The following is a 27635-nucleotide window of genomic DNA, read 5'->3' as shown; positions in this document are numbered from 1 at the left end:
AAATCAAAATATATGTTATAATTGAGATTCTTCAAAGTAGCCACCCTTTTTACTTAATGACAGCTTTGCACACTCTTGGCATTCTCTCAACCAGCTTTATGAGGTATTTCTTTCCTTCTTAATGTGTTTGGGCCAATCAGTTGTGTTGTGACAAGGTAGGAGTGGTATACAGAAGATCGCCCTATTTGGTAAAAGACCAAGTCCATATTATGGGCTGGGTTTCTGTATAGCACTTTGTGACATCGGCTGATGTAAAAGAATTGAAATCAAATGATTTGATTGAATGGACATTAGGCCGGTGGAAATCTGTCCTTGGTCTGATGAGTCCAAATTTGATATTTTTGGTTCCAACCTCCGTGTCTTTGTGAGACGCAGAGTAGGTGAACGGATGATGTTCGCATGTGTAGTTCCCACCGTGAAGCATGGAGGAGAAGGTGTGATGGTGTGGGGGTGCTTTGCTGGTGACACGGTCAGTGGTTTATTTATAATTCAATAACAAGCATGTCTACTAGGGTTGCAAAGGGTGGGAAACTTTCCGGTAAATTTATGGAGATTTTCCATGGGAAGTTAAGCCCTGGAATTTGGGGAATTTTGCTTAAATTCATCCAAAAAAAGTTGGCTTATAACAGTTAACCTTTTTTTTGTGGGATACACAAGGCAATTATCGGTCTTGTGGCATATTTTGGTTAAAATATCCCCAATTCAATGGAATTGCAACCCTCTGCATGCACAGTGCATTCTTCCATCACATCACAGCTGATTATCAAGATCTTGCACACTAATGAGATGCTATTGAGCACACACGACTACACTGTCTGAGCCAAATACTACATGCTTTCTGGTAAGTTTTGATTGCAATACTGGGTGGGGCGAAAATATTTTTAATTATTTTTTGTCAACTAGTAAATAGTAGCCTCCACAAAGTGTGTTTAACCTCTTCAGTCGACCCTCTACTTTTTTGAACATTTTGTTAAAAATCGCGCAACATTTCAGCGCCCTGCTACTCATGCCAGGAATATAGTACGTTCATATGGTTAGAATGTGTGGATAGGAAACCCTCGGACGTTTTTAAAACTGGTTAAATCACGACTGTGGCTATTACATAACGTGCGTTACATCGGAAAGCGCAGGAAAACCTGATCACAGAAAATGGAAATAAATATCCTTGCGCCACTTCCAGCAATTGTTAACAGTGAGCCGAATTAGATAAGACCGAGCATTCAACTCCCACAGCATCCCCATGTTGTCTAGAGTCTTGTGAATTGAATCATCTTTGATTCTTGGTTGAACCGAAAGAGGGGCACGACTTACCTCCGGTCTCCGCCCAGATCATTCCGGAAGAGCTCTCTCCTGAAATTTTTTCCAAGACGACAGCTAATGATTTCTACATCGCCTATGGATGATTTTTATCGCTTATTAACGTTTACTAATACCTAAAGTAGCATTACAAACGTATTTCGAAGTGTTTTGTGAAAGTTTATCGTCTACTTTTTGAATTTTAAAAATGACGTTACGTTGTGAAATCGCTGTTTTTTTCGTTTATCACACAGTCTACATATAACGATATCTTGGCTTTATATGGCCCGATTTAATCGAAATAAAGACCCAATAGTGTTTATGGGACATCTAGGAGTGCCAACAAAGAAGATGGTGAAAGGTAATGACTGTTTTCTATTTTATTGTGCGGTTTGTGTAACGCCGAAATGCTAATTATTTTGTTTACGTCCCCTGCTGTGCTTTTCTGTTGTAGTGTATTGGTGCATGCTATCAGATAATAGCTTCTCATGCTGTCGCCGAAAAGCATTTTAAAAATCTGACTTGTTGCCTGGATTCACAACGAGTGTAGCTTTAATTTGATACCCTGCATGTGTATTTTAATGAACTTTTGAGTTTTAACTAATACTATTAGCATTTAGCGTAGCGCATTTGCATTTCCAGAGCTCTAGTTGGGACGCAAGCGTCCCAGGTAGAGGCAAGAGGTTAAATAATTTCTATAATTTCTAACTGCTAGTTAGTTTTTGCTACCATGTGGGGTTTTAGCTTGCTTGAGCCTGCTGAGTGTTAATTCACCTGTTTCCATACATGTTTCATTTTAAAACCTTTATCTTACAAAGGACTTGTTTAATCTAACTGCTTAACTATTTATCTGTACATGGAATTGTATTTGTTTTTTTAACTCATTTGTTTCTCATCTTTACAGGAAAATGCCACGGGCACCAAGTGATGTGGAGACATTTCACTGCAGCTAAAGTAGAAGGAAAAGCTGTGTACATTTACAAATACTGTGCCAAATCATATGTGAAGAATGCAACAAAGATGCAGAATCATCTGGCCAAGTGCATAAAGTTTCCTCAGCACTCACAATAAGCAACCTCTGACAAAAGTCCCTCTACTTCTATTCAAGGTGAAAATTATGAAATCAGACACCTTATTGATAGCAATAGCTCATGGTCCTCCTGGAATCAAAAGTTTTTTTTGACTCAATGGAGAAACGTCAGAGAAATGCTGATGAATGTCTTGCTCGAGCTGTGTATGCAACTGGTAATGTTATTGGAAGAGATTTCTGAATGTTCTTCGCCCAGCATTCACCCCTCCAACCAGACATGCTTTATCTACTAATTTGCTGGATGCAGAGTTCATCAGAGTTCAAGTGAAGGTCAAGCAAATCATAGAGAAAGCAGACTGTACTGCAATCATCTCTGATGGGTGGTTGAATGTTAATGGGCAAGTAATAATTAACTACATCATCTTCACCCCTCAACCAGTATTCTACAAGAGCACAGACACAAGGGCCAACAGATACACCAGTCTCTACATTGCAGATGAGCTGAAGGCAGTGGACCACAGAAGGTATTTGCACTGGTGACAGACAACGCTGCGAACATGAAGGCAGGTTGGTCTAAAGTGGAGGAGTCCTATCCTCACATCACACCCATTGGCTGTCCTGCTCATGCATTGAATCTGCTCCTCAAGGACATCATGGCACTGAAAACAATGGATACACTCTACAAGAAAGCCAAGTAAATGGTTAGGTATGCGAAGGGTCATCAAGTTGTAGCAGCAATCTACCTCACCAAGCAAAGTGAGAAGAATAAGAGCACCACATTGAAGCTGCCCAGCAACACCTGTTGGGGTGGTGTTGTCATCATGTTTGACAGTCTCCTAGAGGGGAAGGAGTCTCTCCAAGAAATGGCCATATCACAGTCTGCCGATATGGACAGTCCCATCAAGAGGATCCTCCTGGATGATGTATTTTGGGAGAGAGTGGTAAGCAGCCTGAAACCTATAGCAGTAGCCATTGAACGCATTGAGGGAGACAATACCATCCTGTCTGATGTTCAGACTGCTTGCAGATGTAAGAGAAGAAATCTGTACTGCCCTGCCCACTTCACTGTTGCTCCAAGCAGAGGAAACTGCAGTTCTGAAATACATCAAAACGCGTGAAGACTTCTGCCTGAAGCCCATACACACTGCAGCGTACATATTGGGCCCCAAGTATGCTGGCAAGAGCATCCTGTCTGGTGCAGAGATCAACAAGGCCTATGGTGTCATCACTACCGTGTCTCGCCACTTTGGCCTAGATGAGGGCAAGGTTCTTGGCAGTCTGGCGAAGTACACTTCCAAGCAAGGGCTATAAGATGGAGATGCAATATGGCAGTCGTGCCAATATATCTCATCAGCCACCTGGTGGAAGGGACTTTGTGGATCTGAGGCTCTTTCCCCTGTTGCCTCCATCATCCTCCAAATCCCACCAACATCAGCCGCTTCAGAGCGCAACTGGTCCTTGTTTGGGAACACACACCAAAGCAGGCAACAGGTTGACCAATACAAGGGTTGAAAAATTGGTGGTCACCCGGGCAAATTTGAGGCTTTTTGAGCCTGACAACGAGCCATCCTCAACAGGGTTGGAAAGTGACAGTGAAGATGAGGCCTCAGAGTCTGATGTTCAAGAGGTGGACATTGAGGAGGTCCAGGGAGAAGACATAGAAGCCTGAGAGGAAGACAACCAAAGCTTTAGTTTCTAGACTATCATTTTACAGAAAATGTTTTTGGGAGATGCGATGGATCATTGGGGATCATTCAATATTCCCTTTCTTTTTCTGTTCAGTGAAATCATCCCATGATTTGAAGAGTCAACTCATTTAATTAAAGTTCAATTCGTAACTAAATATATATATATTTTTATTGGAAGGATTTAATCATTTGCAATTATGTCTACTTATGTTAAGGTAAAAGGTTGTTTCTGTCTTCATATATGGTAAATATATCCAATTCAAAAAACATCTACATTTAAATGGTATTAATATTAATTTGCATATATTCCTGTTAATTCCCACGGAATGTTTCCAACTCTGAATATTCCCCAAAATGTGCAACCCTAATGGCTACCACAACATTCTGCAGCAATACGCCATCCCATCTGGTTTGCACTTAGTGGGACTATCATTTGTTTTTCAACAGGACAATGACCCAACACAAATCCAGGCTGTGTAAGGACTATTTGACCAAGAAGGAGAGTGATGGAGTGCTGCATCAGATGACCTGGCCTCCACAATCACCCAACCTCAACCCAATTGAGATGGTTTGAGATGAGTTGGACCGCAGAATGAAGAAAAAGCAGCCAACAAGTGTTCAGCATATGTGGGAACTTCAAGACTCTTGAAAAAGCATTCCAGGTGAAGCTGGATGAGAGAATGCCAAGAGTGTGCAAAGCTGCCATCAAGGCAAAGGGTGGCTACTTTGAATCTAAAATAGAAAAAATAATTTGATTTGTTTAACACATTTTAGGTCACTACATGATTCCATATTTCACAGTTTTGATGTATTCACTATTATTTTACAATGCTATTCGGTGGAGGTGTGTGGTCCAAGTCTGAGTTTAAGAACATCTGTCTGAAAGGTTCTCTTTTCCAAGCTTAAAAAGGATAAACATTGACACGCAACACCATGGGCCAGAAAAAGTTAAATACATTGGCAATGCTGGGAAAATACGTTTTGAACAGTCATCCAACTCGGAATTCCAAGTCGGGATCTCGGGCTTCTTTGTAGAGCTCCGATCCTGAAGATCACGGAGTCATAACTCAACCGTGCCCCCCCCCCCCAAGAGTTCCCAGTTGTCTTGAAAGCACCCTAAATCCAGAGAATGCCAGATTTTGCTGACTAAGTTTGATTACAAAGGACATTTGTGCCACGTTCAAGTGAGCATAGCACAACAACGGTGATCCCAAAGTATGTCCTGTATGCTGCTGCATCAATTATGTAAATTTGCCAGGGAGATATGAATACTGTAGCTAAGAAAGTAATACTAAGTGTATATTGTGTATTAAGCTGTAGTCCATGTGCCTCAACCTAGTAATTTGGTCTCTTTCCTCCTCAACATTTAGCCTCCTGTTCTGACTTGGTGGTGCACATGTAGCCTATAGCCTATTTTAGAGAAATGTCATCATTGAATATGGTAAGAGCTTTCTCATTGTCTACTTATATGCCCCCATGATTTATCCTACGGTTCTGACTTGGTGTACAGAGAGAATACTGTAAGAACGGCCCATGTTCAGAATTCTGTAGCTGTACATTTCAAAAGAGCTGAAAAAAATAATTATTTTGAATACTCATTCATTAACGTCTTAAATAGAAATTACGGCTTGCCTCATCAGCTCATCGTTCTCGTTAGTATCTTATTCATAATTTTAGGCCATGTTGGAATGATTTACTTGTTTTGCTTACATTGTGTATTATAAATAGTTTGTGCTTTTCTTTTCAACGGGAGGAGATACTATATAATGTTGTTGGGTCTGTAACCATGATTGCCATTCCCTTCCCATTAAAATAAAACAATTTCAACAAAAAGTTCAGTATTCGACCCCAGTATTTCCAGTTGATATTGTGTGGGTTGTTTTGTTTGTGCAATGCGCTGTCTGGGCGTAGGTATATTGTCTATAAAAGTGGATAATGCATTCAGAAAGAATTCAGACCCCTTTACTTGTGCCACATTTTTGTTACGTTACAGCCTAATTGTAAAATGGATTAAATAAATATTTTTCCTCATCAATCTACACACAACACCCCATAATGACAAGGCCAAACAGGTTTTTAGAAATGTTTGCAAATGCTATGAACCTCAAAATTGAGCTCAGGTACATTCCTGTTTCCATTGATCATCCTTGAGACGTTTCTACAACTTGGAGTCCACCAGTGGTACATTCAATTGATTGGACATGACTTGGAAAGGCACCCACCTGTCTATATAAGGTCCCACAGATGAATGTGCATGTCAGAGCAAAAACCAAACCATGAGGTTGAAGGAGTTGTCCGTAGAGCTCCGAGACAGTATTGTGTCGAGGCACAGATTTGGGGAAGGGTACCAAAAAATGTATGCAGCATTGAAGGTCACCAAGAACCCAGTGTTCGTCATTCTTAAAATGGAAAAAGTTTAGAACCACCAAGACTCTTCCTAGATTTGGCCGCCCAGCCAAACTGAGCAATCAGGGGAGAAGGGCCTTGGTCAGTGATAAAGAACCCAATGGTCACTCTAAAGGAGCTCTAGAGTTCATCTGTGGAGATGGGAGAAGGGCAACCATCCCTGCAGCACCCCATCAATCACGCCTTTATGGTAGAGTGGCCAGATGGAAGACACTCCTCAGTAAAAGGCACATGACAGCCCGCTTGGAGTTTGTCAAAAGGCAGCTAAAGACTCTCAGACCATGAGAAACAAGATTTTCTGCTTTGATGAAACCAAGATTGAACTCTTTGGCCTGAATATCAAGTGTCACATCTGAAGGAAACCTGGCACCATCCCTACGGTGATGCATGGTGGTGGCAGCATCATGCTGTGGGGATGTTTTCAGCAGCAGGGACTGGGTGACTAGTCAGGATCGAGGGAAAGATGAACAGAGCAAAGTACAGAGCAATCCTTGATGAAAACCTGCTCCAGAGCGCTCAGGACCTCAGACTGGGACGAAGGTTCACCTTCCAACAGGATAACAACCCTAAGCACACAGCCAAGACAACACAGGAGTGGCTTCAGAACAAGTCTCTGAATGTCCTTGAGTGGCCAAGCCAGAGCCCGGACTTGAACCCGATCGAACATCTCTTGAGAGACCTGAAAATAGCTGTGCAGCGACGCTCCCCATCCAACCTGACAGAGCTTGAGAGGATCTGCAGAAAAGAATGTGAGAAACTCTCCAAATACAGGTGTGTCAAGCTTGTAGCGTCATACCCAAGAAGACTCAAGGCTGTAATTGCTGCCAAAGGTGCTTCAACAAAAGTACTAAGTAAAGGGTCTGAATAGTTATGTAAATGTTATAGTTCAGCTTTTTATTTTAAATGAATTTGCTAAAATTTCTAAAAACATGTTTTGCTTTGTAATTATGGGGTATTGTGTGTAGATTGATGAGGAAAAATAACAATTTCATCCATTTTAGAATAAGGCTGTAACGTAACAAAATGTGGAAAAATTCAAGGGGTCTGAATACTTTCTGAATGCACTTCAGGCCGAATAAAATAATAAGATGTTATGTAGTGGATTTGCCTGCATGCATTTAAAAATAATTGGTTAGAGTTTGCCCCACCAAGATCTACATGCTAAAGTTGCAACTGTAGACGATACATTAAAACCCCTGTTTATAAGTGAATTGAAATCCAAAATATGTTTGGGGTGCTTTATGCGCCATCACTGTGGGGAACATGAGCACTCAGGTAAATGTTTTACAACCAATTATGTGTAGCAACAATGCTACTGTGTGCTTCAGATCTCTTTGTTCACAAAGTAAGGATCAAGGTCAAATCTACAGGAGCCAATATAGAGAGCAATAGTAATTCCATCTTTTTGTAGGAACTAACGGATGCTGGCTCGTTGGCCAAAGCCTATGGGGAAATGAATAGGGCTTTTGTTTTTGGGATCAACAACAAAAATAAGGTGTGACGATTGTCCTCTGTCACATTAGCTAAAGCCTTGCCTGATTATGTATTTCTAAACATTGATCCATTTTGAGACACACATTCATTTACTTGTTGATGTGGGGATATTTATGTGGAATATATTAACTGAATGTGTTTGTATACTGTACCTTTTTCATAACTTTACTGAAGTTGATTGTAAATTAGGTAATTGGTAGGGTTTGTGATGCATTCTGGGTAATGGGTATTGCGACAAGAAGCATGTCATTTCTTTATTTGAAAGACAGACAGGTACCAGGTCGGTATGCGGCCGGGTTTACAGGCATGTTTGACGCCTGGGTTATCTTTGGTTAGAGCCTACCTCTTGTTCATCATCCTGTTTTTAAAAATGTTTGTACAGTTCGCCGGCTATACCCACTTGCAAATAAATAGCCTCCCTCTGGAAAGAAAAACAGATCTTCATCGTAAGCCTCCTCGCTGTTAAAATCCAACCGCATGGTCAACCTTCACATAAGGTCTGTGGTATAAACACAGGCTTAGGAGATCTTATACATTTTGTTCTATGAGATCATCTTCATCAGCTAACGACACTTTTTTGTGAATTTCAAAGCATTTATATAAATCAGAACAAGCTGACTGATATCTCATAAAACAACATTTTTAAGAGCTCCTAAGACTATGTTAACTTCATAACTTATTTTCGCCGTTCATCCCAAAACCCCATTCATTCATTTCCCCCATAGGGATGGCCAACGAACCAACTCATTTCAGCTCTTTAGGACCAGAAGCTGGCGAGTGCTTTACTGTACCTTCTTATGACAGTGACAACTTCCTGGAACATCTGCTTCTCATTCACAGCGTAGGTGACCTTCAGTCCTGAGACACCTGATCTTACCAGCAGGGGTGCTGTTCCTCTGACACCTGGGAGGGCACACACAAAGATAGAGGTACAGGTGAAGTCGGAAGTTTACATACACCTTAGCCAAATACATTTAAACTCAGTTTTTCACAATTCCTGACATTTAATCATAGTAAAAAATCCCTGTCTTAGGCCATTAAGATCACCACTTTATTTCAAGAATCTGAAATGTCAGAAAATAATAGTAGAGAGAATGATATATTTCAGCTTTCATTTCTTTCATCACATTCTCAGTGGGTCAGATGTTTACATACACTCAATTAGTATTTGGTAGCATTGCCTTTAAATTGGGTCAAATGTTTTGGGTAGCCTTCCACAAGCTTCCCACAATAAGTTGGGTCAATTTTGGCCCATTCCTCCTGACAGATCTGGTGTAACTGAGTCAGGTTTGTAGGCCTCCTTGCACGCACACGCTTTTTCAGTTCTGCCCACACAATTTCTCTAGGATTGAGGTCAGGGCTTTGTGATGGCCACTCCAATACTTTGTTGTCCTTAAGCCATTTTGCCACAACTTTGAAAGTATGCTTGGGGTCATTGTCCATTTGCGACCAAACTTTAACTTCCTGACTGATATCTTGAGATGTTGTTTCAATATATCCACATAATTTTCCTACCTCATGATGCTATCTGCTTTGTGAAGTTCACCAGTTCCTCCTGCAGCAAAGCACCTCCACAACATGATGCTGCCACCCCTGTGCTTCACGTTGGGATGGTGTTCTTCGGCTTGCAAGCCTCCCCATTTTCCTACAAACATAACGATGGTCATTATGGCCAAACAGTTCTATTTTTGTTTCATCAGACCAGAGGATATTTCTCCAAAAAGTATGATCTTTGTCCCCATGTGCAGTTACAAGCAGTGGCTTCTTCCTTGCTGAGCGGCCTTTCAGGTTATGTCGATATAGATACTTTTGTACCGGTTTCCTCCAGCATCTTCACAATATCCTTTACTGTTGTTCTGGGATTGATTTTCACTTTTCACACCAAAGTACGTTCATCTCTAGGAGACAGAATGTGTCTCCTTCCTGAGCAGTATGATGCCTGCGTGGTCCCATGGTGTTTATACTTGCGTACTATTGTTTGTACAAATGAACGTGGTACCTTCAGGCGTTTGGAAATTGCTCCCAAGGATGAACCAGACTCGTGGAGGTCTACAGTTTTTTTTCTGAGGTCTTGACTGATTTCTTTTGATTTCCCATGATGTCAAGCAAAGAGGCACGGAGTTTGAAGGTAAGCATTGGGAAATACATCCACAGGCACACCTCCAATTGACTCAAATGATGTCAATTAGCCTATCAGAAGCTTCTAAAGCCATGACACCATTTTCTGGAATTTTCTAAGCTGTTTAAACACACAGTCAACTTAGTGTATGTAAACATCTGACCAACTATAATTGTAATACAGTTAATTATAAGTGAAATAATCTTTCTGTAAACAATTGTTGGAAAAAATTACTCGTGTCATGCACAAAGTAGATGTCCTAACCAACTTGCCAAAACTATAGTTTGTTGACAAGAAATTTGTGGAGAAACGAGTTTTAATGACTTCAACCTAAGTGTATGTAAACTTCCAACTTCAAATATACATCACAAACATACAGGCTGCATTTACACAGGCAGTCCAATTCGGATCTTTTTTTGCCACTAATTGGTATTTTGACCAATCACATCAGATATGTTGCCCATAATTTGGGCATACACGGTCCTTACACGGTCCTTTCAAATCTAAGCACAATGACCATGAACACAATACAACAACACTTGAAGGTCAGATAAGTGTGGTCCATCCACAGCTTGGCAGGAGGGACAGAGTGCGTGACCCATCACCTTGGCCACTCTCCTGGCAGTCCTTGTCTACCACGATGGCCCCAGTCAGCTGGGTCTTGTCTGAGTCAGGTAAAGGTGTGTCAGAGCTGAAGCAGTAGAATAAGGCACATATGGGGTCAAACTCGGGGTCGGGTTCCAGGTCCCGCCGGGTCCGCACGTGAAGCTCCATGCTCATCAACGTCAGGTGCTGCACCTACAGATGAAAGACAAGCAAGATGTCACATTCCTTCCTTACACCTACATTGTGTGTGTGTTTGTCAGTGAGAAAACAGCTGAGTCAGTGGGAAGTGTGTGTGTGTCTGTCAGTCAGTCAATCTCTGTGTGAGTGTGTGTGTGGGTGTCTCACCTCGTGCAGGGCTTTAGCGTCCTGGAGGTTCTGCAAGCTGACTTTGAATCCGTATGAATTGCTGATGCTGGGGCCATCGATCTGAGAGTTGTCTTTCTTTGGAGCGTTCAAAGCAGCAAACTGGTTCTGGGGACAGGGAATAGGGGGAAAGCTTATTCACTGGTTCTGGGGACGGGGAATAGGGGGAAAGCTTATTCACTGGTTCTGGGGACGGGGAATAGGGGGAAAGCTTATTCACTGGTTCTGGGGACGGGGAATAGGGGGAAAGCTTATTCACTGGTTCTGGGGACGGGGAATAGGGGGAAAGCTTATTCACTGGTTCTGGGGACGGGGAATAGGGGAAAGCTTATTCACTGGTGCTGGGGACGGGGAATAGGGGAAAGCTTATTCACTGGTTCTGGGGACGGGGAATAGGGGAAAGCTTATTCACTGGTTCTGGGGACGGGGAATAGGGGAAAGCTTCTTATTCACTGGTTCTGGGGACAGGGAATAGGGGAAAGCTTATTCACTGGTTCTGGGGACGGGGAATAGGGGAAAGCTTATTCACTGGTTCTGGGGACGGGGAATAGGGGAAAGCTTATTCACTGGTTCTGGGGACGGGAATAGGGGAAAGCTTATTCACTGGTTCTGGGGACGGGGAATAGGGGAAAGCTTATTCACTGGTTCTGGGGACGGGAATAGGGGAAAGCTTATTCACTGGTTCTGGGGACGGGGAATAGGGGGAAAGCTTCTTATTCACTGGTTCTGGGGACGGGGAATAGGGGAAAGCTTCTTATTCACTGGTTCTGGGGACGGGGAATAGGGGAAAGCTTCTTATTCACTGGTTCTGGGGACGGGAATAGGGGGAAAGCTTCTTATTCACTGGTTCTGGGGACGGGGAATAGGGGGAAAGCTTCTTATTCACTGGTTCTGGGGACGGGGAATAGGGGGAAAGCTTCTTATTCACTGGTTCTGGGGACGGGGAATAGGGGAAAGCTTCTTATTCACTGGTTCTGGGGACGGGGAATAGGGGAAAGCTTCTTATTCACTGGTTCTGGGGACGGGGAATAGGGGGAAAGCTACTTATTCACTGGTTCTGGGGACGGGGAATAGGGGGAAAGCTTCTTATTCACTGGTTCTGGGGACGGGGAATAGGGGAAAGCTTCTTATTCACTGGTTCTGGGGACGGGGAATAGGGGAAAGCTTATTCACTGGTTCTGGGGACGGGGAATAGGGGGAAAGCTTATTCACTGGTTCTGGGGACGGGGAATAGGGGAAAGCTTATTCACTGGTTCTGGGGACGGGGAATAGGGGGAAAGCTTATTCACTGGTTCTGGGGACGGGGAATAGGGGGAAAGCTTATTCACTGGTTCTGGGGACGGGGAATAGGGGAAAGCTTATTCACTGGTTCTGGGGAATAGGGGGAAAGCTTATTCACTGGTTCTGGGGACGGGGAATAGGGGAAAGCTTATTCACTGGTTCTGGGGACGGTGAATAGGGGAAAGCTTATTCACTGGTTCTGGGGACGGGGAATAGGGGAAAGCTTATTCACTGGTTCTGGGGACGGGGAATAGGGGAAAGCTTATTCACTGGTTCTGGGGACGGGGAATAGGGGAAAGCTTCTTATTCACTGGTTCTGGGGAATAGGGGAAAGCTTATTCACTGGTTCTGGGGACGGGGAATAGGGGGAAAGCTTATTCACTGGTTCTGGGGACGGGGAATAGGGGAAAGCTTATTCACTGGTTCTGGGGACGGGGAATAGGGGAAAGCTTATTCACTGGTTCTGGGGACGGGGAATAGGGGGAAAGCTTATTCACTGGTTCTGGGGACGGGGAATAGGGGAAAGCTTATTCACTGGTTCTGGGGACGGGAATAGGGGAAAGCTTCTTATTCACTGGTTCTGGGGACGGGAATAGGGGAAAGCTTCTTATTCACTGGTTCTGGGGACGGGGAATAGGGGAAAGCTTCTTATTCACTGGTTCTGGGGACGGGGAATAGGGGAAAGCTTATTCACTGGTTCTGGGGACGGGGAATAGGGGAAAGCTTATTCACTGGTTCTGGGGACGGGGAATAGGGGGAAAGCTTCTTATTCACTGGTTCTGGGGACAGGGAATAGGGGGAAAGCTTATTCACTGGTTCTGGGGACGGGGAATAGGGGAAAGCTTATTCACTGGTTCTGGGGACGGGGAATAGGGGGAAAGCTTATTCACTGGTTCTGGGGACGGGGAATAGGGGAAAGCTTATTCACTGGTTCTGGGGACGGGAATAGGGGAAAGCTTATTCACTGGTTCTGGGGACGGGGAATAGGGGGAAAGCTTATTCACTGGTTCTGGGGACGGGGAATAGGGGGAAAGCTTATTCACTGGTTCTGGGGACGGGGGAATAGGGGGAAAGCTTATTCACTGGTTCTGGGGACGGGGGAATAGGGGGAAAGCTTATTCACTGGTTCATGCAGTTTCATACACATGCAGCTAACACAGACATATGGAAAAAGTAGAAGGGGGAAAAAGTAAGGAACTTGTATGTCGGCCATGTATTAAAAAACAAATGGTTTAAGAAAAGTGTGATAAATAAAAACATATATCAATTTCATTTAATTAAGGACAAAAAAAACTGACAGCTGTGCCATATAAATTGCAAAATAGTTGGGAAGAGATTTTGGATGTACCCATTCCACGACACATGGTTTATGAATTGATACGCAAAACAATGCCGGATTCAAAACTTCACATTTTTCAATTTAAATTACTATACAAAATTATTGCAACCAATAGAATGTTACATATATGGGGGATCAAATCTTCCCAGCTCTGCAGATTCTGCTGTGAGGAGGCAGAGTCATTAGATCATTTATTTTGGTATTGTCCATATGTAGCTCGTTTTCAGTCACAGGTCCAGGAATGGCTGAAGAATTGCAGCATTTGCCTAGAACTAATGCTGCAGATAGCAATACTGGGTGATTTTAAAAGCCATAATCAATCAATCAATAATATAATTATTATTTTAGCAAAAATGTTTATTTTTAATTTACAATCTGTAGAAGCTCTGTGAATAGAAAGGTTCACTACTTTTGTGAAGCATCACTGCACAGTTGAAAAATATATGGCAAATAGAAATCCAAAATGGATGATGTTGAGAGATAGATGGGAGAGGTTGAATGGAGCTGAAGGGTGGGACTAATAACAAGATAACCAATGTAAAACATACGGGGTCTGTAAAATGTATATAGGTTCAGAAATGTTGTGAAATAGAACAGTTACAAATAGAAATCAAACTGGATGGAGGAAGGACTAAACAAGGACTAAACAAGACTAACAAACTAAATATAACTATTGTAAAATAGATTGTGTCTGTAAAACGTGTATAAGATATATCAACTGAAGGCAGAAGCCTAAGTGTTTATTGGTTTACTCCAATTGGGGGAAGGGTGGTAATAAAGGTATATTCTAAAAAAAAGTATGTATGTCTATGTACCGTAGGTATGTGTATGTATATATGTGTATATGTATGCATGCGTGTATGTATATATATATATTTACCCCAAAAATATATGGGGGATTGGAAATGATGCAGACAAGAACATTCTTTCCACAATATTAAGCTGATCCACCCCTTAAATAAAATAAATAAAAAGTATACTGAAAGCAGGATCTTCCACATAGATGTGGTTCCTGAACATCCCATTATTCTTTTATTTGTATTTCTTTAACATTTATTTAACTAGGCAAGTCAGTTAAGAGCAAATTCGTATTTATAATGACGGGCCACCACGGCCAAACCTGGACGATGCTGGGCCAATTGTGCGCCGCCCTATCACGGCCGGATGGGATTCAGCCTGGATTCGAACCAGGGACTGTAGTGATGCCTCTTGCACTGAGATGCAGTGCCTTAGACCGCTGCGCCACTTGGGAGCCCCGATGCTTAGGGTCTTGCATACAAATACTGGGCAGGCCATTATTTTGACTACCAAGGCTATGCCCCCATAGGATGACGATGCCCGACACACAGGGCATGAGTGGTCACTGAATGGTTTGATGAGCATGAAAACCATGTAAACCATATGCCATGGCTGTCTTAGTCACCAGATCTCAACCCAATTGAACACTTATGAGAGATTCTGGAATGGCGCCTGAGACGGCTTTTTCCACCACCATCAACAAAACACCAAATGATCATTGGAGGGAATGACAGGAACAGGAGCTTAAATTCTGTGCATTTGTCCTGACCTTCCTCTGTGTGGTCAGTAGCACTCTCCTCAGGGTGTCTGTGTGTTCCCCTCTCCTGTGCTGCAGTCTCTGAGACGTGGACTCTGCGTCTGGAAGAGAAACCCCAAACAGAAACCTCAAAATGAATTAAGGATCGTGGTGGGGCGGTGCGACGCATTAATGACATTCCAGAGGACAAAACCACTGCATGCAGACGGCTTCCTCCTATTAAAACTAATTGCGACAGATTTACAATTCTGGTATGCTTGATTAGTCAATTATGTCGTTGTTTATGGCAGCCATAACAATTTCCCACTGAGGTAAGAAAGAAAGTTGGAGTAAAATAAAAGGTTATAGCGGATGCTATCGCTTATGTCATTTTCCATGGTCTGAGTTAACGTTGGCGGCTGAGGCAGGATGAAGAGTGACAGCTGCTAATAGCCTTACCTTCAGTCACAGGGGTGCTGCACACAGTCTCCGACTCATGCCTGCCTGTGTGTCGCCTAAGGACTGGGGTGCTGTGGAGCTGGGGGCTGGTACACTCCCCGTCCCCCCTGGGCTTCATGGAAGGGAAGGGAGAGGGACTGAGGAAGTGCTTCTCCTCCCTCCTCTCTGGAGAGGTGCAGAGCCTGGGGGACAGGGGTAACCCTCGATCTGACCCTCTCCTCTCTCCCTCTACTGCGTCTGGTCCTGAGGGACTGTGCTGCGTGGGCTCCTGCCATGGCAGCAGGTATGGAGAGATGGATTTACCAAAGTACTCCTCAGAGTCGCTGATGTTAATGTCCGGTACAGGCTTCACTACTCTGGGAATGTCCTGAGTTTCCACCCCTCCAACAGGTGATATCTGTAGGGACAGATCATTCCTCCTCTCCCTCCGAGTCCTGATACCTGAGAGCTTCTCAAACTCCTCCTCGTCCTCCAATGCTGAACAATGAAACGGAGCGGGCTGTTCAGTCCTGTCTGTTTGCTGCTCTTCTCTTACCTGTTCCAACCTTCCCCTCTCCAGTTCTCCCATGTCTCTCCTGCCCCTCTGCAGATGCTCGTACTGTTTTCTGGCCTCCAGCCATAGCTGGACGCGTTCCCGCCTGGGGGCACTCATGCAAGGCACCAGGATGACCTTCTGGTTCCCGGCTGAAGAGGGGCTGAGCTGAGCCTGGTCTCTTGTGTCCTCTGCTCCCAGTGTGTGAGATGAGCCGGCCCGGGTCATGGTAGAGAAGGCTGTCTTCCAGAACTGTAGCCCCTCCAGGCACAAGTCCCCGTTGAACTCAGCCAGCTCCTTGGCCAACTTGGTCTCCACCATCAGCTTACGCCCACCAACCTCCCTGGAGATTTGAAAATGGACATTAATGATGGAATGATTGATGAGGCTGTGATAAGGCATAATATTGCCAATCATAGATATCTATTGTGTGTCATTCAACCCTTAAATCAAATCAATCACATGTATCTATAAAGCCATTTTCACATCAGTACAGTGAGGGAAAAAAGTATTTGATCCCCTGCTGATTTTGTACGTTTGCCCACTGACAAAGAAATGATCCATCTATAATTTTAATGGTAGGTTTATTTGAACAGTGCGAGACAGAATAACAACAAAAAATCCAGAAACGCGCATGTCAAAAATGTTATAAATTAATTTTCATTTTAATGAGGGAAATAAGTATTTGACCCCTCTGCAAAACATGATTTAGTACTTGGTGGCAAAACCCTTGTTGGCAATCACAGAGGTCAGATGTTTCTTGTAGTTGGCCACCAGGTTTACACACATCTCAGGAGCGATTTTGTCCCACTCCTCTTTGCAGATCTTCCCTAAGTCACTAAGGTTTCGAGGCTGACGTTTGGCAACTCGAACCTTCAGCTCCCTCCACAGATTTGCTCTGGGATTAAGGTCTGGAGACTGGCTAGGCCACTCCAGGACCTTAATGTGCTTCTTCTTGAGCCACTCCTTTGTTAACTTGGCCATGTGTTTTGGGTCATTGTCATGTTGGAATACCCATCCACGACCCATTTTCAATGCCCTGGCTGAGGGAAGGAGGTTCTCACCCAAGATTTGACGGTACATGGCCCCGTCCATCGTCCCTTTGATGCGGTGAAGTTGTCCTGTCCCCTTAGCAGAAAAACACCCCCAAAGCATAATGTTTCCACCTCCATGTTTGACGGTGGGGATGGTGTTCTTGAGGTCATAGGCAGCATTCCTCCTCCTCCAAACACGGTGAGTTGAGTTGATGCCAAAGAGCTCCATTTTGGTCTCATTTGACCACAACACTTTCACCCAGTTGTCCTCTGAATCATTCAGATGTTCATTGGCAAACTTCAGACGGGCATGTATATGTGCTTTCTTGACCTTGCGGGCGCTACAGGATTTCAGTCCTTCACGGCGTAGTGTGTTACCGATTGTTTTCTTGGTGACTGTGGTCCCAGCTGCCTTGAGATCATTGACAAGATCCTCCCGTGTAGTTCTGGGCTGATTCCTCACCGTTCTCATGATCATTGCAACTCCACGAGGTGAGATCTTGCATGCAGTCCCAGGCCGAGGAGATTTACAGTTATTTTGTGTTTCTTCCATTTGGGAATAATCGCATCAACTGTTGTCACCTTTTCACCAAGCTGCCTGGCGATGGTCTTGTAGCCCATTCCAGCCTTGTGTAGGTCTACAATCTTGTCCCTGACATCCTTGGAGAGTTCTTTGGTCTTGGCCATGGTGGAGAGTTTGGAATCTGATTGATTGATTGCTTCTGTGGACAGGTGTCTTTTATACAGGTAACAAACTGAGATTAGGAGCACTCCCTTTAAGAGTGTGCTCCTAATCTCAGCTCGTTACCTGTATAAAAGACACCTGGGAGCCAGAAATCTTTCTGATTGAGGGGGTCAAATACTTATTTCCCCCCATTAAACTGCAAATCAATTTATAACATTTTTGACATGCGTTTTTCTGGATTTTTTTTGTTGTTATTCTGTCTCTCACTGTTCAAATAAACCTACCATTACAATTATAGACTGATCATTTCTTTGTCAGTGGGCAAACGTACAAAATCCGCAGGGGATCTAAATACTTTCCCCCTCATTGTAGCTGTCATAAAGTGCTTTTAAAGTAATCCCGTGAGTTCAGTGATTTTACCTGGGTTTCCCTGGGGCGTCTGAGGGGTTGCTGCAGAAGGGCTCCTGGAAGGTGACCTCAGACATCTCCAGGTCCAGGAGGGTGGTGAGGATCTCTTCCCGACTGGGAGGGGACATGAGGGGCTTGAGGATGTGGGCTCCCCCCCCTGTCCCTCTGAGGAGCTGGCTGATGACCTTCGCCTGGGATAGCGAGCTAAAGGAGCGTGGCGAACTACAGGGCGTGGTCGATGTAAAAGCATAATTCCCCTCCAGTAGGTCTCCAGTCTGCAACCCTTCGTTGTCTGCGAAAGACGCAGAGCTCAAAGGCAGTGGTAAGATGGGGTCAAAGGCAGAGAACAGCAGCTCTTTCCTCTCACAGTGAAAGCCCTGGAAGTGGCTGAGGCCGTGGAGTTTGCCCAGAGACGTTCCCCACTCTCTGCTCCTTGGTAACCTCTCAGAGTCCAGAGGTGATCGATGATTGGACACAAATTCGCCATTTTTTGGCTTGTCAAAGAGTTCAGGAGTCAAAGATCCGGACAAGCTTTCTTGGAGCTCCTCCCCTGAGCCAAACAGCACCTCGGGCCTCGTCTCTAAGCTCAGCGCCAAGGCAGGTACCGCCTCCTGTGTGATGTCACTCAGGAACTTCTGAGGCAGGTTCTTGTCGGTCAGAACAAACTGGCTGCCCATGTACAGGCTGGAGAACTCTGCCTGGCTACCGATACCGATGGCGTTGATGTCAAAGTTGTAGTTGTGTGGGAGCTCTGGGGACAGGCTGTCCTCTATGGAGTAACAGCTGTCCAGGCCTGGGTCTGACAGGAACACTGGACTGTCATCTGACATGGGGGGCTTTTGCTTGACAGGTACCTCTGGCTGAGAGTTCGCCTTCTCCTTCCTGCTTCTGGGTTTCCCCTCCTTGGCAGTTGTAGTTCTTGGGGCCTGGGGTTTCCATGGGGTGGCTGAGGGAGCCCTCCTGGCTCTTGATGGCTTGGCTGCAGCAGGGTCTGGTGTGGAGCCAGGGGGCTGTGTTGTAGTGGAAAGGCACTGCCCACCTCTCTGCTGGAGCTTCTTCAGAACAGCCAGGCCAGAGATGTCCTCAGGTAAGGTTTTCCCATTCCGAAGGCCTGAGTGGGGGGACTCTGCTTTGGGGGTGCCCTTTCTGTCCTCCACCTGGGTTGGGGATTTAACCTGTTGGGAAGTGCATTCATCAGCAGTAGTGTCTGCCTTCACAGCACAACCCTGCGGTTGGTCGGGCTGCATTTGGACGAATTCAAGAGCAAAGCTTTGGTTCACCTCCATGATGGAGCTTTCACAGTCCTCAGACTTTGGTTCAATAGACTGCGAGAACTGGGTTAGGGATTTAGAGCCGTCAATGATTTGGCTGGTTTTGCTTGCTGGCTTCTGAAAGGGTGGTATGTCCTCTGAGGAGGATTCAGTAGAAGGCAGCTCACCCTCTGGGAAGAGGTGCTGGGAACTGGCACAGTCTCTGCTTCTTACAGGGGGCTGTTCAGGTCCTTCTGCCTGCTTCTTCCCCCAAGGTCTCCTCGTTCTTGTGGTGATGGTAGTAGTACAGACACCACCCACACTAGTTCCATCAACTGTTTCTAGAACTTTCTTTCTCCTCCTTGGAGTCCCAATAGCACTTTTCCTTCTCGCTGTGCTCTCCTTTTTGACTTCCTCTGAAAGCTTAATCCGTCTTCTTGGGCTGGTAGAGGTTACATTTCTAGGTTTAGCAGTCCGGCTGCGGTTCCGCACGCCTCGGCCTAACGACTCTGGGGGGGGTTCCTGACAAACAGAGGTGAGACAGGGATCATTTAATCGGTTCACCAACCGATCAGAACTTACGGCTTCCATAAGGGGGTCACTGGGGGACCAACACCGGGGTGGGGTTGAATCAACAGGGCTAAGGGATCTCTCAGATAGATAACCCAACTCCACCATCACATCAGTGTACCCAGTGACGTGGTCATCGGCCAGTTCACAGTAACATGGCCAGGGGCATGGCAGAGAGGGAGTCAAGGTTTTTCTAAGGCCTCTAGTCCTTCTAGGCCTCTCACCCCCTTGCCTAACTCGGACTCTGGGTGGGCTGTTGACCGTTTTCTTAGTGGTGGTGTTGACCTTGGCCTTTCGTTTGGGCTGTTTCTTACTAGCCTTGGGCTCACTGAGAGGGAATTTGACCGCACAAGACTGTGGAACCTTAGGCCAGAAGGTCTTGATGGGGGACATTTTTGTGTACGTCTCCACTCTGTCAGGTGTCAGCACCACCCGCTGCTCCTTAGCACTCACCTTGGCCATCTTCACCAACATGTTCTTTTGACCTTTGAACCGGTTGATGATTATATATTTGATGATGATGGGCGGCTCCCTTGGCTCCTTTCTGTACATCTTCCGTCGTTTCTGGTACTTTAGTTCCTGCGTGCTGAGGACGTAGTTTTCTTTGAAGCGGTCTCGGAGGGCCAGAGGGTGTTTCATGCGAGAGGATACCGACTGTTCCCCGTCCTCGCTGCTGTCGTAGCTCATCTTGCGTTTGGCCCTCAAGGTGTACTTGCTGCCAGGCAGACCTGAGGCTTTGGTGCAGGTTACTTTAGCAGGGAGCTCAAGCAGTGGGGCCAACCTGCACTCCACAGACGCCACATTCAGAATGGCAGGGACTGGGGCCGGTGCAGGGGAAGCGATAGGGGCTGGTAGAAGGGTAGGGGCCAGGGCAGGGGATTCTGGCAGTGGTTCTGTGGGTCCAGTCCCCACTACGACTGACTTTGCCACTGTGACTGGCTTCTCCTCGGCGTCCGTGCTCTTTGGACAAGTAGGCGTGATGGCCATAAAGGCAGTGCTGACTTGGGTGTCAGAGGCTGGGGTTTCCCCAGCGTACGCATTAGCCTTCTGGGCTGCAGCAGCCAAAGACCTCTTGCCAAGCTTTAGCCTGGACCTGCGTGTCTCTGCCTGCTCTAGCTTAGCACAGCCATCGGTCAGCTTGTTGCCCACTACCTTCTTAGCTGGCCTGGTTAGGCAGTTGGAGAGAATAACACTGGGGAAAAACTTATAGTGTGCCTCCTGCTGGGCTACTATGGTCCTCTCAGTCTTGTTCTCCTGATAGTCCTCGTACCGGATCTTCAGCTCACCCATGTCGCCGTCCTCGCTGTCCTGGCCCATGCCGCCCTCCAGCGGGGCCAGGAGCTCGTCCTCTTCTATGGGGCAGGGAGTTGGGGTTATACTGTTTCTCAGGATTGGGCTTTTACAGCCTTTCTGACCCAGCTCTAGATCTGTCGTGCTGGGGCAGTTCCTCAGCTCAGAGTAACACAGGGAGAAGCTCCTGTGGTTCTGCAGGATGGACAGACGATTCTTCTCGACGTTCTTCATACTGCTGTACTTCTTCCTGCTCTGGGTGATCTTCCCGTTGCTGAACGGAAAGACGTCCAGGTCTGACTCCTCCAGGGCCATCGTCTTCTTCTCGTAGGTGTACAGAGGCCGAACAACGTCCATTTTGTCCACACAGATCTGAGAAACCTCAGCCTGGTTGGCGATATTGCAGGGGATGGGGTGTTTGACCGGCTGGATGTAAGGTCTCTCTTTATTCACCTTGAACACCGTGGAGCACTCGTGGCTGTCCTGGCCGAGGAAGTGCTTATTGGCTGGTTCCTCTGCGTCCTGTGAGTGGGCCTGCCTATGTTCAGGGTGTTTGCACTCCAGGAGGACCTTGGTGGAGGACAGGGGTTCCAGGTGGACAGTCTCCCCAGGAAAGGGGTTCCTCTTCCCCAGGATCGTGTCTGTGACAGTGAGGGACGAGTGTGTCCTGGAGCTTTTGTCCGTTAACAATGAATCTATGGAGAGCAGATATAACATATCAATACTGTGACAAGAATCAAAGGAAAGCCTCAATGACACAATCTTAGACGTGATCTATGTAGTTTATTATCATTACGTTCTTATAACTCACCACTGTTCTCGTCCGCAGCGCCGTCCAGCTGAGAAATGGACAGATTGGCAGAGAGAGAGTTGTCCCCCCTCCTTTCCATCTCCTCATCGGAGGATTCCTGGGGCTCGTCACTGAAGCTCTCCTCTGCATCCTTCACACCAGGTCTAGAGGGAGGTAACAGAGACATTGATTAAACAATGAGGCGTCGCTTAAACTATTCAGTCACGGCTCACCGCAGATGACCTTCATCCGACTGCCTAACATCTGCGTTTACTGTTTACCATCATGTGAATTCAGTGACAAGAGAAATCCAGCTCTTCAAGAAATAAGCATGAAAACTGGGGCACAAGATAGATGACATGCATTTTTTCAAAGAATGCTGTAATTAGATTTGTTTTCTTCATTTAATGAGTTATTATTAAACTCACAATTCATTCATATTGAGCAAAAAGAACAAGGCAAAGAAACAAAAATGAGTCACCTCTGTCTAGAAGACTGTTCTGGAAGGTTGCTGTCCCATCTCTGTGACATCATCAGACTGAGTTCTGCCTCCTCCCTCTCTAGCTCTGGCCCCTCCTCCTCCTCGTCACTGGCCCCTCCTCCTCCCCCGGGCAGAGAATGCTGGGAGTTCTGCCTCATATGGGCTGCTCTGTACCCATCATCCTCCAGGCCTGCCAGCAGGTCCACCATGGCATGGTTCTGGCTGCTATCTACAACACGCACACAGCAAACACAGCATGTTAAGGGGAAATTACCTCGGAGGTCAATCAGCTCCATACTTAGATGCTTTTCTTATGGGCTGGAGTTATAACTAGGGCCCAGAGCTTTTCCTGGTCAGGTCATAAGGTCAGATCAATCTCCTGGAGCTAGCTATGCTATTTAAGCAATATGTTGATTAAAAACAGATTTTTTCAATTAAAATGACATAAGATCAGTTGGATATGCTGTTCTCCATAGACCAAATGAACACAGTAATCAGTGTGGTTTGTTTTCCTACCTAGTAAGGGGGAGTGGCTGGATCTCTGGGAGAGGGGGAGGAAGGCCTGGCTGCTTTCCAACAGACTCAGAATGGCCTCCTCATCCACAATGGCCTCCCCCTGGTCTTTACCACAGTTCCTTTTAGTGTCTGAGTGGAGGGAAGAGAGGTGTGGGGGTGGGGGAAGCGAGACAGCGAGATGGAGCGAGAAATGGGGAAAATGATCATTACTGGCAAATAGAGTGCCTGTGTGTCCCAAAAGGCAGCCTATTCCCTACATATTGCCCTGGTCAAAAGTAGTGCACTATATAGGGAATAGGGTGCCATTTGGGACACATGCACAGGGAGTGGTTCAGCATGAGGCCCAGCCATACTCCATCCTGGCTCTCTGTGTGTGCCAGATGCCTAGCCTCCCTGGCATGTCCACTGTTCCTACAGGAGACTTGGCAGACTGAGCGAGCAGATTAGGCTAATGTACATCAACACTGTGTGTCACACTTGAAATTCAGTCACAGTAGGAGAGTTTGGGGAGAATTAGGACAAATGTCGATCCACCTTCTCTGGCAGAAAGAGACATTCTAGTGGAGAGTCGATAGGGAGATTTGTTGCTCTCACCTGTCTGAGAGTCTCTGTGAACCTCCACCTGGTTAGCTGGTGTACAATGCAGCACCTCTGGGGTCAGGACACCAGGGTATACAGACCGTTCAGCTGGGAAGGGATCCTGCTCCTCTGCCGCGCCCTCCACAGACACAGACTGAGTCCTATTTAAAAAGAGGCATTAGTTCAAAGGGAGATAAGGGAGACTGTTGTGGGCATGTAACTGCTAAGGTTATCACCAGTCACAGACAGGGCTCCTGGGACAGCACTGCAGAAGTCAGGTTTTATTAGCATCCCTTGTCTTAATCAGGAGATATGGCTGCAGTGTGTGTGTGAGAGAGGGAGAACGAGAGTGAGAGAAACAAGTGTGTGTGTACAGTGTGTGTGTGAGAGAGGGAGAACGAGAGTGAGAGAAACAAGTGTGTGTGTACAGTGTGTGTAGGAAGAGGTATGAATGGAAAGCTGGCAAGTGGCCAGTGGTTCTTTGGGATTTACCCCTAATGCCTCTTGGCTACAGGCTTTCTGACTATCAGGCTCCGTCATCCGCTCTGTTCCGTGCTATATCCTTGCATTGCTTAGCAACTCACTACTTAGTAACTCAACTAAATATTGAAAAACATGCAAGGTGGAACTCAAAAAGGTGGAACAAGCAATGCCGGAATTAGCCCCCCCAAATATTTTAGACACCACTTCCCTTTCTCTGCAAAAAAATAAATCAGAATTTGTCGTTGTGGGGTGGATGAAGGAATGCAGATGTGCTCCAGAGATGGGCCTGTGTGTGCATGACTGTCTCACTCTTTGTTAATTAGTCTCGTCACTAATGACTTTTGTGGCTACAGGGGGGGGCCTAGAAGGTGTCAGGAGATTCCTTCAGCCTGTAACACATTTCAGCCCTACTGTTCTTACTGCAGTACAGCCTGTCTGAGGTTACAATCAGAGGGACATAGAGAGACACACAAATCAATTCAAAATAAAATAAATGTTATTGGTCACATACACATATTTAGCAGATGTTATTGCGGGTGTAGCGAAATGCTTGTGTTTCTAGCTCCAACAGCGCAGTAATACCTAACAATACAAAACAATACACACAAATCTAAAAGTAAAACAATAGAATTAATACATACAGTACCAGTCAAAAGTTTGGACACCTACTCATTCAAGGGGTTTTCTTTATACATTGTAGAATAGTGCATGCGAGAGAGAGACTGTACTTGTATATGTTAAAGAGCGCCAGTCATCCAGTGAGAGTTGTGAGCTGTGTGTGTATGTGTTTGTGTGTGTGTATGTGTGTGTGTGTGTGGGGGGCACGGTTCTGCCAAGCCAAAGCTCTGCCAGGTGACGGGTCCCTGTGCCAAGGCCCAAACTGCTCCCATACTGGCCTGTACCTGCCTTCGATAGAACCATTTCATTTTCCTCCCCTGCTTTCCTCCCATTGGTAACAACTTAGCTTATCTGGGCCTGATGTAACAGAACACACAGGACCAACTGCACTTTTATTTATCTAAGGAAATGATTTCTGGTCAGAAAAAAGGGGGAGCAGGGAGCAGAGAGAGGGATATACAAGACAGCACTGTAACCCAATCAACACCCTCCCTCCTCATCTCTGACCATTAAGATGAACCAGGAAGAGACATTCAGTCACCATCTCATACACAGTAGACAACCAAAAAGGCTTTGGGAAAATAAGTAGATGTGTTTAACATAAAGAAAGACCAGATGTAAATTCTCTCAAACCCCAATTTATGTGGTCTCCGGTGGTAGATATCATCTTGCTAACGAGATTGGAAGCAGCATATGTTTACTCTGAAAGAACAGTCCTGCTGCCCCCATTCTAAACGCTCCAAACCAAGCACAGCCATTTACTCACGCAATGTGGAGCAACTGTCTGTCCATCGATGACTTATAGTCAAGTTGCCCTAAAGACGGGGAAAGTGATAAGCCCACGTTAAAAAAAAAAACAGCAAGATTGAGGATCAAAGGTTTTACTTACACATCAAACTCATTTTCCTTCAGGATCTCCTTGAATCTCTTCATGAAGATTCTCTCGCTCTCCGTCGAGGCGGCAAACCTGCGATCTGGAGGAGCATCAAATCAAATAAAATTTTATTGGTCACATACACAGATTTAGCAGATTTTATTGTGGGTGTAGCAAAATGCTTGTAAAATGCATGGAACGCAGTCAGCGGTTTAATTAATACACTTTGATGTATGTCTGATGCACATTACCTCGGCTCACATTGAGCATATTCCAACAAGCAGACGATGGCACATTTTGCGGCATTGTCCTATATACACAGTAATCAGTTTAGTAGGCATTTCGAATTTGGCAGTACGTCTAACCGGCCTCACGACCGTAGACCACGTGTAACCACGCCAGCCCAGGACTTCCACATCCAGCTTCTTCACCTGCGGGATCGTCTGAGACCAGCCACCCAGATAGCGGATGTTTGCACAACCGAAGAATTTCTCCACAAGCTGTCAGAAACCATCTCAGGAAAGCTCATCTGGGTGCTCGTCGTCCTCACCAAGGTCTTGACCCGACTGCAGTTTGACGCCGTAACCAACTTCATTGGGCAAATGCTCACCTTTGATGGCCAATGGCACGTTGGGGAGGTGTGCTCGTCACGGATGAATCCCGGTTTTCATCTGTACAGGGCAGATGGCAGATAGCGTATATGGCGTGGTTTGGGCGAGTGGTTTGCTGATGTCAACGTTGTGAACAGAGTGCCGTGGGGTTATGGTATGGACAGGCATAAGCTACGGACAACGAACACAATTGCATTTTATCGATGGCAACCTGAACGCACAAATATACCGTGACGAGATCCTGAGGCCCATTGTCATGCCATTCATCCGCTGCCTTCACCTCATGTTTCAGCATGATAATGTGCACTGCTGCATGTCACAAGGATCTCTACACAACTCCTGGAAGCAGAAAATGTCTCAGTTCTTCCATGGGCTGCATACTCACCTGATATGTCACCCATTGAGCATGTTTGGGATGCTCTGGATCAACGTGTATGACAGCGTGTTCCAGTTCCCGACAATATCCAGCAACTTCGCACAGCCATTGAAGAGGAGTGGGACAACATTCCACAATCAACAGCCTGATCAACTCTATGGGAAGGAGATGTGTCACGCTGCATGAGGCAAATGGTGGTCACAGCAGATGCTGACTGGTTTTCTGATCCACGCCCCTACCTTTATATATATAGAAAAAATATATCTTTGACCAACAGATGCATATCTGTATTCCCAGTCATGTGAAATCCATAGATTAGAGCCTAATGCATTTATTTTCATTGACTGATTTCCTTATATGAACTGTAACACAGTAACATCTTTGAAATTGTTGCATGTTGCGTTTATATTTTTGTTCAGTGTTGTACTGGGTCAGACCCTCCTTTGGCTCGAGAACAGCCGGAATTCTTTGGAGCATGGAAACATTGCTCAATTGGTATCAGGGACCTAACGTGTGCCCGGAAAGATTGTTCCCCACACCATTACACCACCAGCCTGTACCGTTGACACCAGGCAGGATGGGGCCATGGACTCATGCAGTTTATGCCAAATCCTGACTCAGCCATTAGTATGACGTAACAGGAATAGGGATTCGTCGGACCAGGCAATGTTTTTCCACTCCTCAATTGTCCAGTGATGGTGGTCGTGTTGGTGGTTGTTTTTATCCATTTACATGAACGGGGTCGTACCTAATAAACTGGCCACTGAGTGTATATTCAGTCAATAAGCATGTAGACCTGCTAGAAGTTTGACTGTGGTGTTAACTAATGGAGGATTGGGCTGTGAGGAGGTATAGCTCTGTCCATCACTCACCCTGTGACTGTGGGGTCTCGACCTGAGATGACTGGTTCACTCACCCTGTGA

General features: G+C 45.6%; 1 protein-coding gene across 5 annotated transcripts in view; it reads right to left on the bottom strand.

Moving 5' to 3' along the window:
• LOC115107674 (DNA polymerase zeta catalytic subunit-like) overlaps positions 1-27635 on the bottom strand; it is a 143216-nt gene that overhangs the window by 39844 nt on the left and 75737 nt on the right. For 4 of the 5 annotated variants that reach the window (XM_029631181.2, XM_029631182.2, XM_029631180.2 and 1 more), the window contains exons 8-18: positions 25741-25825; positions 23766-23911; positions 23172-23300; positions 22656-22884; positions 22196-22338; positions 18287-22079; positions 15616-16490; positions 15190-15278; positions 10985-11110; positions 10639-10831; positions 8706-8817 (exon numbers count right to left, since the gene is read on the bottom strand). In XM_029631181.2, the coding sequence (XP_029487041.1) occupies positions 8706-8817; positions 10639-10831; positions 10985-11110; positions 15190-15278; positions 15616-16490; positions 18287-22079; positions 22196-22338; positions 22656-22884; positions 23172-23300; positions 23766-23911; positions 25741-25825 (5920 nt within the window). Of the gene's footprint in view, positions 1-8705; positions 8818-10638; positions 10832-10984; positions 11111-15189; positions 15279-15615; positions 16491-18286; positions 22080-22195; positions 22339-22655; positions 22885-23171; positions 23301-23765; positions 23912-25740; positions 25826-27584 lie in introns of all 5 variants that reach the window. The other variant, XM_029631179.2, reaches the window with a different exon arrangement.

The sequence above is a fragment of the Oncorhynchus nerka genome, linkage group LG24, assembly GCF_034236695.1.
Source record: "Oncorhynchus nerka isolate Pitt River linkage group LG24, Oner_Uvic_2.0, whole genome shotgun sequence".
Lineage (NCBI taxonomy): Eukaryota > Metazoa > Chordata > Actinopteri > Salmoniformes > Salmonidae > Oncorhynchus > Oncorhynchus nerka.
This window is presented reverse-complemented; position numbering and strand designations above follow the sequence as displayed.